The sequence below is a fragment of the Etheostoma cragini genome, chromosome 5 (genome assembly GCF_013103735.1).
Source record: "Etheostoma cragini isolate CJK2018 chromosome 5, CSU_Ecrag_1.0, whole genome shotgun sequence".
Classification (NCBI taxonomy): Eukaryota; Metazoa; Chordata; class Actinopteri; order Perciformes; family Percidae; genus Etheostoma; species Etheostoma cragini.
Window position 1 is genome coordinate 10,398,445 of NC_048411.1, and position 17,204 is coordinate 10,415,648.

Genomic DNA, 17,204 nt, shown 5'->3' on the forward strand with positions numbered 1-17,204 from the left:
TATCTGGGCGACACCAGTCTTGTGATGTTGTGACATTCACACTTTATTTTTTTATTGAGAAAGGGACTTTTAACATACACAGAGAGGTTTGCAAAGGCAGTGACTTCACAGTTTCTTTTTTATGACATTTATTCAAAAAGAAGTTGAATCTGTGTAGAAATAAATAGCTGAGCATGTTCTACTACATGCACATTTAGATATCCATTGGTTCTCGAGCTTGAGTTTCAGTTTATTGACATCTTTATACACTACCCTTCAATGATGTATGATTATTAACAATTAATAAGATATACTCTACTGCTAAAATTAAATGTACATAATTAAACAGAATAACAGTCATGCATCTGAGGAATACAAATAAAAATAAAAAATCCTGCCACCTCTCTTTTTTTTCTTAACTCATACCAGAAAATAAAATAACATTAGTTATTTAAAGCATTCATGATGTGTTATACGTTCAGTTCCAAACATATCACTTCTATAACAGACAGTCATCCCCAGTGGGAAGTCAAATGAAAAGGATTTGTAACACTGCGGGGTAATATTATACAGACGGTGGGTTGTGACATTAGAGTGAAATCTCATACAAGCACACATTGCACCAGGGTTCATCGTTAATGAATGACGACGGAGGTCTTGCTTTGAGTTCTCCCACAATTCTTATAGTCTCAATGTCGGCCATCAATACAATTCAAAGTTTGACATCCGCCATCAACACACTTGTGTTTCCTTTCAGCACCTGATACAGTGGATTGAGGCTGTTTTATTTGATTAGGTAGGTGCCACATAACCAGATAACAATCTATTCTTATTTTTCTTATTTCCTCACCATTACAAAAAGCTGACATCTTTCCTCTATCACATACAGGTATTTGTAAGCGTCACATACTAATGTCACGTTAAAAACATGTGCACATACTTGGTTTTACATTCAAATCCTTTTGACATTTTACTTCACTTTCACAGCTGTCTTTCTCTTCCCACGTTTAGCTCGGAGTTTATTTACAACATGGCAGTGCCAGCCTGGGCAAACTGTGCAAATGTTACTTAAATATGTGTAAAAGCTTAATACAAAATTAACATATGTTTCACATGGCAAGAAGTTTACACTGATTTAAATATTCATAAAATAAAACGATGTGGCTGAAATACTTGATAGTCATTATGTTCAAATAACCTTGAATTGAAAAAAGAGAGTAGTGGGGATTCTGCTGTGATCCCATGATTTGTTTGCTCACTTAATCCATATGTTAAATTGTTTTGGTTATTTACAACAATGATTTGTTCCTGTTACCATACTTCTGCAGAGATTATGTCTTATTTTGTGGTTTCTGCATTCGTAGTCCTTTTCTATGATGAGGTCCAGCTCTGTTGAGTTTGATCAGGTGCAGCAGGAGGAGTTTGGTTTCTTCCTGGGAGCATCTAAGTTGGGCAGCGACTGATAGTGACTTTTCTCATCGAAAGCAGCCTGCTTTGTTACCTGCCTATAGGGTGGAAAGAAAAGAGGAACCGGTCGAACAAGAAGTGTGTTATTAAATGTTTTTTAAAGATAGCTGCCAATCACTCATGCCAATTTTATTACAACTAGTAGGAAAAGCACAATTTTGTAGAGATTAAAACTGCTGTTTTAGTTTTGTGCATTCAGCTGACTGAAACAGTCTTATCTCACTTGGCCAGGTGCAGGACAGCCTCCAGGATGTTGGAGCCATCTTTGGCACTAGTTTCACAGAATAGAGTGTTGTATGTCTGTTGGGTGAAGACAGAAAATCAAGATAAGGGTTATGACTTGGATTTATATTTGGATTAAAGAAGGATAACAGGTGTAGATTTGCAGCACGTGTAACAAATGTTAAGACTTATGTCATTAAAATGTCCTCACGAGCATAGTAAAATGAGTATGGGTCTATTTGTCATTACCATGGCCAGTTTCTCTCCATAGCTGGTAGGAACACAGCTAGCTCTATCTGGTCTAAGATCACACTTATTACCGACGAGCATGATGGGAATATCCTCCTGGGACCCATCCTGCTATGCAAATAAGAAGAAGGTAAAAACAGAAACAAGTGAAATGGAGGACTTAATATTGCAACGTACCTCCAAACTGAAACTTCTCTGTTGTTGCATATACTTTGCAACAAGGTGATTACAGAATTTATGTGCAAAAGAACAGAAAAAAACCATTAAAGGTGCCCTGCTCCACATATTTCATTACTTTGTGGTAATGTCTGAAGTGAACCATAGACTCTGTAACATTCTTTGTTTAAAATATGCCTTGGTTGCCTTGTTTCAAGCCATTCTAGTGTGGTATAGAAAGCCTGTAGGAAGACTCAGCTCGATTTGTGCCAGTTGTCATTAATATTCAACGAGCTAAGCTGCTTGACTTTGATTGACTAACAGCTATCCAATGAGAGCCTGGCTATTAGCATCCTTTACCCTACGCAACTGGACAAGCTCAGGCAACATGACGTCAGACTGACCAGCTGTTGTCATTGGCCTAATTTCTCTTCTAATTTCTTTTCAGTAGCTAGAGCAGACAGCGGAGGTAGCAGTTCATTCTCACATTCACCACATAACACAAACACACAAGGACCTAACATTACAAACAACACAAGTCAAAACGGTCATGTGTGGCAGGGCACCTTTAAAGGACACATTTAGTTTTGGTTTGACATCAAGTCCCACACTCTGTGCATTATATGACAAAGCACACAACACACACCTACAGCATGCAAAAATCAAAAGTCACAGAAATGTCAACATGCCCAAAGTATAACAACAGAACACAATCTAAACGATCTACATACCACACTTACATATCTGCTGCATGTAAAAAGAGAGAACAAGCAAGATCACTTAGCTTGATATTCAAATGAACATGTGCAGCACATTTGCTTAAAACACCACATAATGAAACAAATGCTCCCAATACAAATTCCAATTCCAGAAGAATGGATAGATTTAATCTTCACTCTGTTCTGCTAAAGTCTAGAACTTTTTTGCTAAATACAAACAGTGTTAGTCAGCAGGTCTTTAGCAGATGAGTGTAGCGCATTACCTCGATCATGTCCACCCACTCTCGAACATTAAGAAAGCTCTTCTCACAGGTGACATCATACAGCAGCAAAACACCGTCCGCCCGGCGGAAATAAGACTTAGCAATGCTGCGGAACCTGAGAGGATGGGAGAAAACCAAGATACACACAAGCATATATGAACCTCCTTTTACTTATTAGTTGTGATAGGATAAATACAGCATGTATGCTTAAGCACTGTGTGTTTGTGTGTGTGTGTGAATGTGTTAGTTTGAACTTTTCTGATAAAACAACACAATTCTATTCGCACCAACACACACCTCTCTTGTCCTGCAGTGTCCCATAGTTGTAGTGAAACGGGCTCTCCATCTACGATTAGTGTCTTCATCTGGAAATCCACTCCTGAACACACAACGGAGACACAATCAACATGTCACACTACTAAGCTGGTAAACAAAGGCAAAAGAAACATTTTTCTCATAGTCGTAGCCTTGCTCAGTCACAGTGCCTGATCAGATTAACTGATTATTTTCTGTAGCTTTACAGTAGCTTTGACTTCACCATGTGCAGAAATGCAGCATTCATCAGTCAACTGAAGATTCTTGGGGAATAGTTTTTGCCTTAATTTGTTGGGTAAAGGAAGTGAGAACAAGACACTAAAGTTTTTTGTTTTAACATAAGATTGACAGACAGTTGGCTTTAGTTTCTCCAACTGACCCAGTGTAGCGCTGGAGTTTAATTTGAATTCGTTCTTGCAGAGGCGAAGCAGGAAGCTGGACTTTCCCACAGCAGCATCTCCAGCCAATACGATCCTGTAGGCCTTGTCGGATATCATGTAGCCCAGCTCTGTGCTGTTCTGGTCCTCCTTCTGGAGAAGAGACAGAGTGGCAGAGTATTTACATTCTGCATATCTACTTCATGTTAAATATATTTTGTCCTGTATTTTGTAATAGCTGCTTTGTATCTCATTATCAGCTCAGTTCAGTGATGGATATGTCTAATTGCAAGTCAGAAAATTTAAAAAAATAATAATACATAAAACAAACTCCAAAGCCACACTAGCAGCAGCAAAAGATTGTAATGTACACAACTAAAGTGCTTTAATCATGAATCTGGTGCAAATGTGGTGAAATGTATTTCCAGCTCACTGATGATTGAGATGAATTGTCATTCTCTTGAATACCTGCAGCAAATCTTATGAAACTCTAGCCATTTTCAAAATGCATATTGTACATTTTGACATGATAGTAGCTTTGAACAAAATGTATGTAAGTTACCAAAATCATCATAATAATAATAATCTTCTGATGACCATGGATATCAATACCGAATTTGATAGGAATCTGACCGAGATAATCCCTCTCTCTTTCCTCTCTTCCGTCTCTCTCATACCTGCACACTGATGGCGCTGAGGGCTTTCCGAGTAGTTGGGGCTGAGGGTTTGGTCACACTAATGGGTTCAGATGGCTTCCAGTCCAAAACTGAGCTGCTGTCCGACCCAAATGCTGATTCACTGTCCGGAGTCTCTGCTGGCTGTGAAGTAGACACAGAGAAGCAGACACTGTAACATTAATACAAACATCTGACACAGAATGCACATGTTATCACTGTGACTTCTTTACAACATCACAACCTGAGACTTGTATAAAGATATATTGCATTGCTGCAGTATCGATGGGCATGCACACGTGTCTCTTATTGCCTCACTTCATTGTCAGAGTTTCCCCCCATCAAACTATCGTTGTTGTCATCCTCCCCTTTCTTCTCCTTCTCTTCCTCTTCTTCTTGACCTTTGATCTCCTGTTCTGGGTCGTAGCCTCTGTGTGAGCCTCTGAGTGTTGACAGGCCGCTGTCCACGTAGATCTCAGGCAGACTGTCCTCCTCGCACTCGCTGCTGTGTCTTCGTCTCAGGCCTGGGTCACACATGGCCAAGGCCAGAGTGTCACAACTGGGTCGGCGGCTGTACAGAGGGAAATCATCCATGTGTTGGCCGAACCTGGGGGAGAGTTCAGGAAATAGTCCATTACACAAAACACAAGGGACAGCCAACTTACAAAGAGCCCTATCCCTAATGTATCCAGCGACTCAGATAGCTTTGTTTTCATTAGCCTGAGTTTTAAAATATCTGTCTCTGATATTCTGCTCTGGTCCCAAAAAAAAGACGGAAAACACCATTGGACCAGAGCCATCTACATTTTTCCTACTCTTCAGTGGTCCAGCACCTCTCAACTCCATGGATTTGAGGTTGATGTGTTACTGTTAGAATGGCCTGTGCGTAATTATTTAAGTCTGTAAATGATCTGTATCATGCACACACTGTGTTTAGACTGTGTGAAGTGTTCATGATCACAGTACAGTTTACTGTGCATATGCTGACATTTTCTAATAATGCTTTTATCTTGTTTTTCTCCAATTTGAAGGGAAAGTGTAATTTTACCAGTGCATCTGCACTCATACCAGTACATGAACAAAGTATGTGAATGGCATAATGTACTACTTATATTAGTGCTAAAACGCTTTTTTCTTTCTTTGTGGCCATGACAGGGATAATTGTTTCACTTCAACAGAAAATATCATGTTGATGTCAAAAAGTATATGCAATTTATATCCTACTTCTTTATCACAAACCTCTGTCCCTAAACCCAAGAATCACATGGTTCAACTTCTCAGCTCATGAACTTGGACAGCACCTTAAATTAAATATCTCAGCACAGTCAAAATTTACTTTCATACTGTGTAAATGAACAACAATATTTTCTAGGAGAAACAAGCCTTCAAACCCTTTTTCATTTGTTTGAGATGCAAATGATTAAAACCTGATGAATCTGGTCTGAAATACATTTCCTGCAGCTGCTAACCAGTTAATTATTATAAATCTACTGTTAAACCTTAAACTGTACTAGATGCAATTGAAGTTTGACTTGGTTCTAAATGGAAGAATTAAAATGCTTTAGGAAAGAAAGCTGATATATTATATGGCTTACACTGAAAGAGTAGCATTCACACTGGTCCAGATGGCATGGTGATCTTTTAACAAATATGAATTCAGCCTAGAGGATTTTAAACACTTCAATGTTTGCAGGTCTTACCTGTCCATTAGTGCATAGGGTGATGTGTAGCAGATGCTTTTACTTCTGCTTCTCTTTATGTCTCCTGGTGATCCACCGGTACTAGACTGTAACACACATAAAGTAAAAATAAACTCTGAATGACACTGCTAAACATCTGTCATATGAACAGGTTTAAGCATCTGAATACCTAATTGTTCTCTCTTTTGTACTGTGAAATCCATAATGCATCTCCAAATATACAGTAGAGAGACCTGCAGTAAGCCTAAATAAATCAATTCAAATGAGCCAAAAGTGAACTGGATTATTCTATAAAATGGCATCAGAATGCCACGTTTAAATGTCCACCAACCCAACAAACCCAAAGAGTGAAATAACTTCAGCCTCTTGCAACATGGAAACTGAACTAGTTTTAAATTTGGATTATTTTTAGTTTAACTGTGTAGCTTTACCTTTGAGGTCCTCTCCAAGGCAGATCTCAGTCCATCGTTGCTGTCATGCAGCTTCCTGTTGGCTGTCCTATCAGCACAGAAAGAAAACTAGTCATTATATAATTCCTTATTTCCCCAATCTATTTATCTTCATTTCTCGACTGTAGGTAATATCTAAGGACAATAAGAACTCTTTAGTTGGCGTGTACGACACTGTCTGACTTACTGCAGAATCTCAATCTGTCTCTCCAGGACTTCTCGCTCATCAGAAAAGTGTTTCATAAACTCCTCGTCTCTGCAACAAAAACAAAAACACAATTTTGTTATTATGAATATTAAACAAATGAACTACCAAAGTTATGAAAACCTGACTTAGTGACATTGGAAGTCTGTTTTTAGAGGACATCCTGCACATGACCTCCACAAATTCGCTGACTTCCCTAAAAACTGAGATGAAATAAGATGAAAGATATAATAGCATGCCTCTGTATCCCAGTTAATGTCAGTAGAACTAGCATATTTCTTTCACAGCAGATACACTGATTTACTCAAATATATTACACACGTGATTAATATGATTATTACATTGTGAAGACCATAACTGAGACGGTCTGAGCCGAGGAGGCAGAGTATTTTTCCTGTCGCTTCTGTTGCTAAGTAACGCTTATGAAGAAGTTATTGTGTGTGTGAAGTCACTCCAGGATATCCTGTTTCAGCTGTGACAAAACGAAAAACACCCCCGGGAGGGAAAGGACTGTGTGTCAGTATGGGGGGGGGCGTGGTCTCTGTCTCTGTCTGTCTCTGTCTGTCTCTGTCCCTCTGCAGCAAAACATCTCCACAGTGGGGTTGTTTGATAAGCAGATTGAGGACAGATTGATTATATTAATTTATATTTTTTAGACATAGTTTTAAAATATGTGTAAGTTGGGGCATTTGGAGATGATGGAGAACAAGGGTGCAAATGTTTATTATTCTCAAGTTCACATAAATCTGCAAGTTAAATGAGAAAAGGATGGAGAAAACCTGTTCTGCAAAAAGTGAAAAGTGTGTATTCATGTAGAGAGAGGGAGTCTTCTTCCTTTTCCCTTCTCAATACTGTGATGCATAACATGCCTCCTCTTATGTAGGATCAACACAGACAGAGATGCTGAGGCCTATTGAACTGCATCTCCACTTCAACATCTTGCAAAAAACAAATCTGCAGAAAGGATTAAACCTCAGCTCTTCCTGAATCAAGACAGATCCAGTCGAATTAGCCTAAACTGAAATAAATAAATTGTAATATTAAATATAATATATAATATAATAATATCTAAATAATTATACAAAAGAAATTAAAAAATATCAACAAACAGCAAACATGAGGACACAAAACCAGACAAACGCTAATAAATTCACCGTTCCGAGCTGATGCTTTGATCGGTTAGCTCCGTCTTTAGCGAGTCAATCTCACTGCGCAGACAGGCAACTTCGGTCTGAGACTTCATCAGGTCCTGTTTTAACCGCTGGTTCTCCTGCAGATAGGAGGAATATGAGTGTGTCATGAACTACAGAAAAGTAAAGAAAAGAAAAATGCCTTTGACACCTCCTACAAGGCATAGTGAAACAAACCATGTTATAAATAAGTTGCTTTGGTCTCACCAGTGTTAGTGCATTGATCTTTTTCTTCAGAGCCAAGCTCTCGTCTTTCCCAGTGATGTTCTTGTACTTCTCTTCTATCTGATGGACGAGTTCACATAGTAAGGATTAATGGTATCTGACTAAAGGGTAGACCTAAATCAGATTGCTCTCATGCTGTAGTTATGGAAACTGCAATTACTGCACATATACATACACACAATCATGTTAGAGTTTTAATCAGTAGAATCCAGCTGACATTTGTGTTTTCATGAGGCCAAACTTTCCACTGTTTTTTTAGAACCGTGGTTTTCCCAAACAGTACAGTACGGTTCACTTTTAGGAGCTGTTTGTGTTTGTGTCTCAATAGGTCAAAGCCTTCTCTCCGGCGGAGCACTTGTTTTAATGACGCACGAACACTTATTTCATCAGTGACAGTGCAACTTCTTTTTTTTGTTTACTTTTTTCTTTTAGAGTTTTATCTTACTATAGTGATGTGTAGCCTAACATTTTGCCTACTCATCTTCAATCTAATATTTTATATTCATGCGCTCATACAGAAAAGTACTGAGCAGAACATACAGCAAGAGGGTTGTAGATATAACTGCTGGAGTCTGTATTGACCTACTATGTTGATGGTGTGTTGTAGTGAAAATGAAGTGCGGTCAAACAGGTGAAAAGATTTACCATCTGCATCCTCTGGATTTTACACTGCAGCTCACACATTTCAGTTTCATAACTTCTCCGTAACTCACTCAGTTCGGCCTCTGTTTGCTTCCTCTCCTACACAAAGGCACAAAACAGAACAAAAATGAAAATAATTACTTTCAAGACAACAACAGTTTATAGAAGTGTGTGTGTGTGTGTTTGTTCGCTCTCTACATTTATGTATCTGTGACACATTCATCTGTGACTAATTTAAGGCAGGTTTTAAACCAGTGATGGAGCCTAGCTGGGGAATTGATATCAGCAACGGTCTATCTGCAGTTTCCAAGAGCTCTCTTATAGGTGTCAGAACATTACTGGGTGCACAAAGCAAACAGCAAATTCTGAGTAAGTTTAGTCAGTGAAGTACACTTACATAAGTTTACACACACACACACACACACACACACACACACACACACACACACACACACACAGTGATAAGACAGTGTTTATGTTCCCGCTCATGCTTAAAAGTAACATCAGGACAAAATATACGGTTAAAGATTAAATTAATACATAAATAATAATTAAATAAATCAGGTGCTGATGCCTGACCCAGCAGGCGATCTGTACTATTTTCACTTTTCATTTTATGTCACGGCAAGCTAAATATTGTTATCAAATCAAATTATTTCACACGCCACCCTGTTTAGATTCCAGGAAATATCTCCAGCTTTCATAAAACTCACAATTCACACAATTCTGGATGGAAAAAGATTGAAAACGAAAGCCAACAAGGTAATAAAGTAACTAAAATTCAAGAATTCAAAAGCCCTTGTTTTATGCCTGCTGACAGTCACTGTTGACAATTGTCAGAAGCTGAGAAATCCACAAATCTATCCATAAATTTGACTTATCTCATTGTGGACAGTGAACAAACGTGAATGCAAAAACTATCGTCGGCCGACTTCAATCACCGAGTATGCACCCTGATTCTTTATGGATTATCATTTTCATCCACACATAACACAACCTTATTATCACAAATGTATACAGCCTTGTCATTTCCAACACTGGTTCCAGCACATCTATTTATCTACTGTATCTACTGTTTTCTTTCTCGGATCCACAGAGTTGTGAAATCCAGCTGATCAGCAGACGTGACTGAGTTTGGATGAGTAATTTGATTTCCAGCCATGTACGTTTGTTTGACATAAGGGAGGAGCTGAACAAACGCACCCTGCTTTTGCTTGTACATACATAAACTCCAGAGGAACAAACACATGAGCTAGTACTATTAAAACAAGATTTACCCCTTGTGTTGTCTTCCGGTCAAAATTGAAAATCAACACTTTCGTTGACGCTTTTTAATTGATGTTGTTAACTTTTTCTTACGTAAAGTCCCTTTTTTTAACACTTTTTCAATGTTTTTTTTTTACGTTTAACACTACGTAACACTAACTTATTAGCTTTAGTTTTACAGTTATTTTTGGAATTTGTGTTCAATAAATCTAATTTTTAGGAAATTATATCTAATGTTTAAGTTAGAAAAGCAGAAGTTAGGAATTACTTAGACTGAAAAGGAATGTATGTTGATGGATAATCACAGACTGGAATATGTCATCTTTTAATCATATTATTTCAAAACCACTTCAATTTTTTTTTTCTTACAAATGCAATAAAATTGAATAAGACACCCCAAAATTAATGAAAGTAGAGATTTGTACTTGCCAAAGAGCGTTGTGTGGAAACAATAAATCGTGTTATGTAAAAAGAACACTGATATAGGAAAACGGGTCAATTTGATCCGAGGACAACATATTTGTTAAGTTAGTCTTATGTCTGAGTTTGTCCCACCTGCTCTCTGGCTTTTCTCTCAGCAGCATGAATGCGTTGGTCAATCTCATCATCCATTTCACTGAGCTGCATTGATGCTTGGTCCTGCACTCTGCAAAACAATGACAAGATAACTTCACCATCCATTAATTACTTTATACTGACTTAACATACTAATAAAAATGTATCTTACTCCAATCATCATGATGCTATAAAGATTGCTGAAAGCTGAAGCCGCTACAAGACTCTCAAATTTCATTTTATAAATATCAGATCACTATCTGCCAAGCCTTACTAATAAGGATTTGATTCTATTGCATAATCTGGATATAATTGATTCATGTAAAACATGGCTCAGGCTTTATGACTTAAATTCTGGTAACAGAGAAGCTGGTCTTTGGCTCTGCTCGACACCAGTTTGATCAAGTAACTCAACAACACTGTCACTTCTTAAAGTTCTCAATCTAACCCTAACCCTTGCATTTGAGCCAACCCTTTCTTTAAATCAGCACGTTAAAAAACAGACTGTAGAGTTGACTTCATGGGGGAAATCCGTTTTCTGCAGGACAGCACAAAGATCAACAGGTAGATGAGCCAACATCGAGCAGGTATACAGTTTTATCAGCACTGTTATTACCTTTCAGTATACATAATATGTTATAATGTTTAAACACATTCACACATTATCATGTGTTGCAGTCCTACTGTCAACAAGAGCTTTTCTTGTCCACCCATCAAATGTCCTTATGGTTACTTTAATAACAGGCTGTCTTTTAACAGTTTTAAACAAAAGAAGAAGGAAAGGCATAAATATTGTAGAAAATATTAATTAAACAATCAATTACTTTTACATCAGTGTCAGATGAATATCTTCATTTCACTTAATTTGAAGGATATAGTGAGTGTTTGTATACGTGTCTGTTTGTTTCCCACCGTTTGATGGCGAGGGCCAGGTTTTCCATCTCTGTGTTCTGCTGTTTGATCTCTTTGGTGAAGTTTGTGACGACTTTCTCAAACTGATTTATCAGTCTGGGCTCAGTCAGACTGATGTTCTGGTGCAACATAGCTGCTTCTTCATTCCTAAAAAGACAATCAGAATTTATAATTAGCTTTGTTCTGTAGTACAGGCATGTGACACAGTATTGTTTTACACAGGGGTCTTCAACATTTTTTAAGCCAATGACCCCATAACTGAGAGAGACATGTATCAGGGATGTCCTGCTACATATATTGTGTAAAAGGTTGCATATTATACTGGGCCTACAATAAAGTATGGGCTGCCTGAAGCCTTTATACCTTTAAAGTGTTTGTTGGCATGATTTTATTAATCATGGCAGCAAGCCTTAGGAATATTCTCGCTTTCTCAGACCTTCCTTCACAGCGCTGTGGAGGAAGGTCTGCCTTGTCCACACAGCATTCCTAGATTTGAGAAAAACGTGCTCTGGTTTATTGGCATAGCGCCGCTCATGACAGAGCAACGGTGCCACTGCAAAATAAACTCGGAAAGGAACTTGTTTTGGTAGAAAGTGTACATTTAAAAGTGGTTTAGTCATGCAGAGAGAGAGAGTCAATCAGTCATTGCCACGCCTTGTGGTTAGGCTCCTGTTGCTACTCCTTTGTGTGAAACTGAAACCATTACATAATACCAGCAATTCCTGAGGTCTCCTCAAAAAGCATTATTCCCAAAATGATTAATTATTTCTTTAAAAACGTAAAAATAAAAAAACAACCTTGAAGTATTTGGATGTTCCTGTGTATTGTTGTGCATTTCTAGTTTAATAGATTGAGTTTTTTCAATTTCCCCAAAAGATTACTAAACAAATAATGAAAAAGTTAATAGTTGGATTAGCTGGCAAACTTTCCATTTATGTTTCTACAGCGTACTGGCCCATGGAAGACAATATGCTGTATAACTTAACTCAATAACTAACTTTAAAGTTGAGTCAACAACCATTTCAACACAATGTTCAATACACAAAAGACCCACAGCTAAAAATAGACCAATCAAATTACGTGATTTCTACCATTATTTTTGATTCACACTTTGTTTTAGTTTATTTGCCAGGGACCCATAAAGCAAAACTAAATTACAGCAAGCACCAGTGATCCACAATAAAACATTACAGAAACCAGAAGGATGTGTTAATGTAAAATCTAATCACACAGTCTATGTTGTATTGAAGTCTTAAAAATGACACAGTGATAAAGTGTCCTGCGTCAGTGTGTTTGTGTGTGTTTGCCTTTAGACAGGGCAGACTGGTTGTAATGCTAAAGCATATAGACACTGCTTCTTGTCTGTGAATAACTCCCAGTGAAACAGCTCGCTGCAACATCACAAGTGTCAAACACAAACTTATCATAACAAAAAAGCACAGACAGTGAGCGTTGTACATAGAAGCTGATCAGATGTTGTAATTGATATGTTCACGCCAGATAAGGACAATTCAGGATAGCTGTGTAAGTCGAATATAACATCTTTCCTACTGACAATATCTTATTAGGTTATTAAGTACACAGAAAATGCTTATGTTTTGTTTGTATTATTCATCACAGGATTATAGTCCTGATGTTGAAGAAAGGACACAGAAATAAGTCAAATGACCAAAATATTGCAAATGAACTTGCTCCCTATTCTGTTTTACTCCCTATGGAACCATTTCTTGTTTTTCTGGGTTTGTTATTTTTATTTCTTTCACATATCTCCCCTGACTTCGACAAAAACATGAGAAATTGTTCCTCATTAGTTTGGGAGGAGCCTATTATCATAAGGCAGGATACAGAGTAAATGGATATTTAGCCCTTATTTACGTTAACACAATCAAAAGTCCAAAGCATAAGGAAACCATAATTCAGACTTCAGAACCGAAGCATGATGAGGTGCTTTTGACTTTAAGACATTGTTTCCACACCAATATTGTGTTAACAAGTGGATTTCTAAAAAGTAAATATTTCTGGAGCATTTAAAAACTAAACGAAAGGAGGGAAGCAGAGGAGCTGTCTTTTGGTGCAACATTAGTCACTGTCTCAATCAGCTGAGACATTCAATTATGTAAACCAAAACACAAGACTCATTACATCCACATCAGTCAACAATGAAATTATGACTAGGATTGCAACTGATTTTTTTATCTCGATGTCTCTATCTTGTAATCACATAAAATATTCTTTCATAACCTGAAGAACAGACACTTGTCTGAAGTGAGCTGTTTTCTATATTTGTGTCTCTCAGCTAACAGCTGTAACACTGACTGCAAGTGTTTGAAGATAAGTGAGTGTATTTAGCAGAAAACACCACTGTGAAAATCAATGTCCTGATGTAATAGCAGTCCCATGCCAGGCCAACACACACAAAAACACACACACAAACACACATATGGAGACACACTTAAACAGTGACAGGACTGGGTACCGGTTGAAATTATTACATAATATTGCCGATATAATGCCATGAGTACAAAAGGAATCGGTGCTAATATCAAAACCAGGAACTACGACCACAAACATGTTCTGAAATGTTAAATGTTGTCTGAAATGTAAAATGTAAATGTAAATGTATTTTATTTATAATCAAGCAGGTGTAAAAGAACTTTGCCAAAAATTTGAGTAAACTAAAAAAGGCGCCTTGTGTTTGTAGGCCTGCAGCAACCAGTCAGGTTGCAGGTTACATCCATGACTGTCCGGACTCATATAATATACAAAGTGAAGACTTTAAATCAATTTTTAAAAAATATGTTAATTTTTTTGTGAAAAATTGATGCTTAACACACTTTTCAATCTGGCGCAGCATGGAAGAACCATGCAATCACCACAATTTCAAGGTGGACACCCAAGATTAGAGTCAACAATTTGGTATCTGACCAAATGAGAAATCCCCTTCTGTGTCTGAGGTGTGGCTCTGAATAATGGCCAGAAAAGTGTTTTTGCAGAACATTAGGATGTCCCAGGGAAAATGACCTTTCACCTTTCAAGAATTAATCATTTCATCAGTTTATCCTATTAGATATTTGTGTGAAATGTTGTCGAATTTAGCGTATTCATTATTTGAGTTAAGGCAAATATGTGCTTTAGGAGTTAACAATGACACTGACCTTTGACAACCAAAATCTAATCAGTTCATCTGTGAGTCCAAGTGGAGATGTTGTGTTCACAATAATGGGACGGAAATACAGTAAGTACATACATATTTAATCAGTTTGGCTTTTTAGTGTGACTTTCTAAACATTTGATATTGCGAAAATAATGTTATTATATGATTATACTTAATATACTTACCTTGATGTCAGCCATATCACCCAATTTTACTAATACCATATTACAGTATAATTCATTTCAAGTGGAAGCTGTGTGGCTGATCTCACCCTGTCATTGGAGCAGATATGACTCAACATGAGAGCTTTTTTATTTATCTTTGGGTTATAAAGAGATGTCTACAGGAAAATAGACTCACTCAAAACAAAAATATGTAAACACTCAAACACACTTACACCCAGTCACTGTCACTGTTTTTTTTGCATATAATTCAACCAACATGGCTGCAGTTGTATCTTTAGTGCATTGTACTTGAGCTTCTATAAAAAAAAAAAAACTCTACTAACCTGTTTTTTATTGATTTCTCTTTTAAAAGGCAAATGTGTGGATTTCCTTGTGGGGATTAGGCGATGTCTCACCATAACCTTTAAATGCACAGTGCCCTCACTGTTGAACACATTCATATCATCTAAAGAATTTCCATATTTTAAAGACATCCACCCATCCATCCGTAGCCTTCCACCTCCCTGGCTGCCCAGCGGACAGGTGTGCGCTCTCACCTGGGGATGAACTTGGCCTGCTCCCCCAGCCTCCTCTCGAAGTTCTCCCAGGCGGTGGACACGTCTCCTCCGTACGAGTCCATGACCTCACCGTGGCGGAAGCCACTGATGAACTCCACCAGTGTGATGGTACCGTCGTTATCGACGTCCAGTCGGTTAAATATCCGGTCCGCCTCGGCCACGGACACCTGCAGTTCCGCACAGAGGGTGAGGAACTCGTTTCTCTCGATACGCCCGGAGTTGTCGACGTCGTAGACGTGAAAGAGAGAGCGCAACCGGTCCTGCTCCTCTGCACTCATACCCCTGATGGAGGACTGTGTCTGACTGGAAAAAAGAAGGCGTTTTACTAAATGAAGGTGATCTGGATGATCAAATCCAGAAACTCTTCAGTCTTGTGAACGTTTTATTCTCAAGACACGGACACCCAAAGTATTCCTCCAGACTTGCGCGCTCTTAACCTAACATTTTGACAGCTGTTACGCATTTAAAAATAGTCCAAACGAGGTAATCCATCTTTAACCATTAAACCGCTCAATATATCAAACGTTGAAGCTTCGGCCTCTGTGTTAATAGAGAATAATGTCCCGGTTTGTTCCAGCCATCAGCCAGCTGAACGGACAGAAAAGCTGACTCAGGTGACGCGCCAGCCATCTGTAGCCTACCTGTGTTCAGTGCGCGCGCGCATGCATGTGTGTTTGTGCAGTGCGTGCATGTGCGTGTGTGTGTATGTGTGTGTGTGTGTGTGTGTGTGTGTGTGTGTATTCAATCTTCTCTCCCCTCAACAATAAAGGAGATCTGGGCTTCAGGCCAAATGAAAGTGCTTTCATTGTATAGAAAGGCTAATGGCTTGTAATGTAGTTGAATAAACTTTGGAAATTAAAGAACCAGAGTTTATTCAGCCCATGTAATCTCTAAACACACAAGAAAATACGATTTTTTTTTTATCCCACCTGAGCATGTAGGCCTCTAAACATTGCCACACTGTAAGCTACTCCATTTAATTTGCATGCCTGAAAAAACTTATTCAAATCAATAAAATGACTCAAATTGTTGAATGAATGGTCTACTTCCTGAAAAGGGTGCAAACATTTTGGCTGAATCCTATTTATCTGTCTTACCCCTACCCCTTACCCCTTACCCCTACCCCTTACCCCTTGAAACCAAGGGGTAAGGGGTAGGGACATTTTGAATGTCATTGATGTTCAGAAAAACATTTCGCCGATAAATTAAACATAACAGGCAAACACATTACATAAAATGATGTTACAGAACCATTATCAACTATTAGAACCATAACTTACATGTCACACACATAAAAAGGCACTCATATGTGTAAAACAAAAAAAACACACAAGACCACAAACAAACAAATTAACTACAGCTGTTGTGATATTCCCCCCGCCCCCTCACATTTCATCAGTGTCCCGTATCAAAACCAACAACAATATACAAGTGCATGAACAGGAATTAATTACAAATGATTAAAATAATACAGTACATGAACATATGAATTAGGAAACTTCTGCTTGTTTTCAGCCCCAAAGTGGATCAGCTGTTGTGAGCTGCTGTGTCCTCCTGTGTGATACATGGCGGCATATGTAAAGCACTTAGCAATGTATCATAGCCCGTAATATTAATACATATATATATATATATATATATATATATATATATATATATATATATATATATATATATATATATATATATATACAGTCTATGCGATGTCTACAGTCAATTTAAGGCAGAGAAATGCGGGAATGT

The 17,204-nt window shown here is 38.0% G+C and overlaps 1 protein-coding gene across 3 annotated transcripts; it reads right to left on the bottom strand.

Moving 5' to 3' along the window:
- Positions 1-100: 100 nt before the first annotated feature.
- Positions 101-16,063, bottom strand: rasef (RAS and EF-hand domain containing). 3 transcript variants are annotated; one of them, XR_004656561.1, is made up of 18 exons: positions 15,441-16,063; positions 11,566-11,712; positions 10,654-10,744; positions 8,836-8,931; positions 8,173-8,250; positions 7,930-8,045; positions 6,758-6,826; positions 6,553-6,619; positions 6,122-6,207; positions 4,740-5,028; positions 4,425-4,565; positions 3,750-3,900; positions 3,353-3,434; positions 3,056-3,170; positions 1,918-2,028; positions 1,670-1,746; positions 787-1,484; positions 101-729 (listed from the first exon to the last, which is right to left on the bottom strand). XR_004656561.1 is itself a non-coding variant. In XM_034871112.1 (17 exons), the coding sequence occupies exons 1-17, from the start codon at positions 15,737-15,739 to the stop codon at positions 1,382-1,384; spliced, it is 2,118 nt and encodes a 705-aa protein (XP_034727003.1). In that variant the 5' UTR covers positions 15,740-16,063; the 3' UTR covers positions 101-1,381. The 3 variants fall into 3 exon arrangements, 2 of the variants coding, with proteins under 2 accessions (XP_034727003.1, XP_034727004.1); XM_034871112.1 differs by having other exon boundaries at positions 101-1,484; XM_034871113.1 differs by having other exon boundaries at positions 102-1,484; positions 1,918-2,025.
- Positions 16,064-17,204: the final 1,141 nt, after the last annotated feature.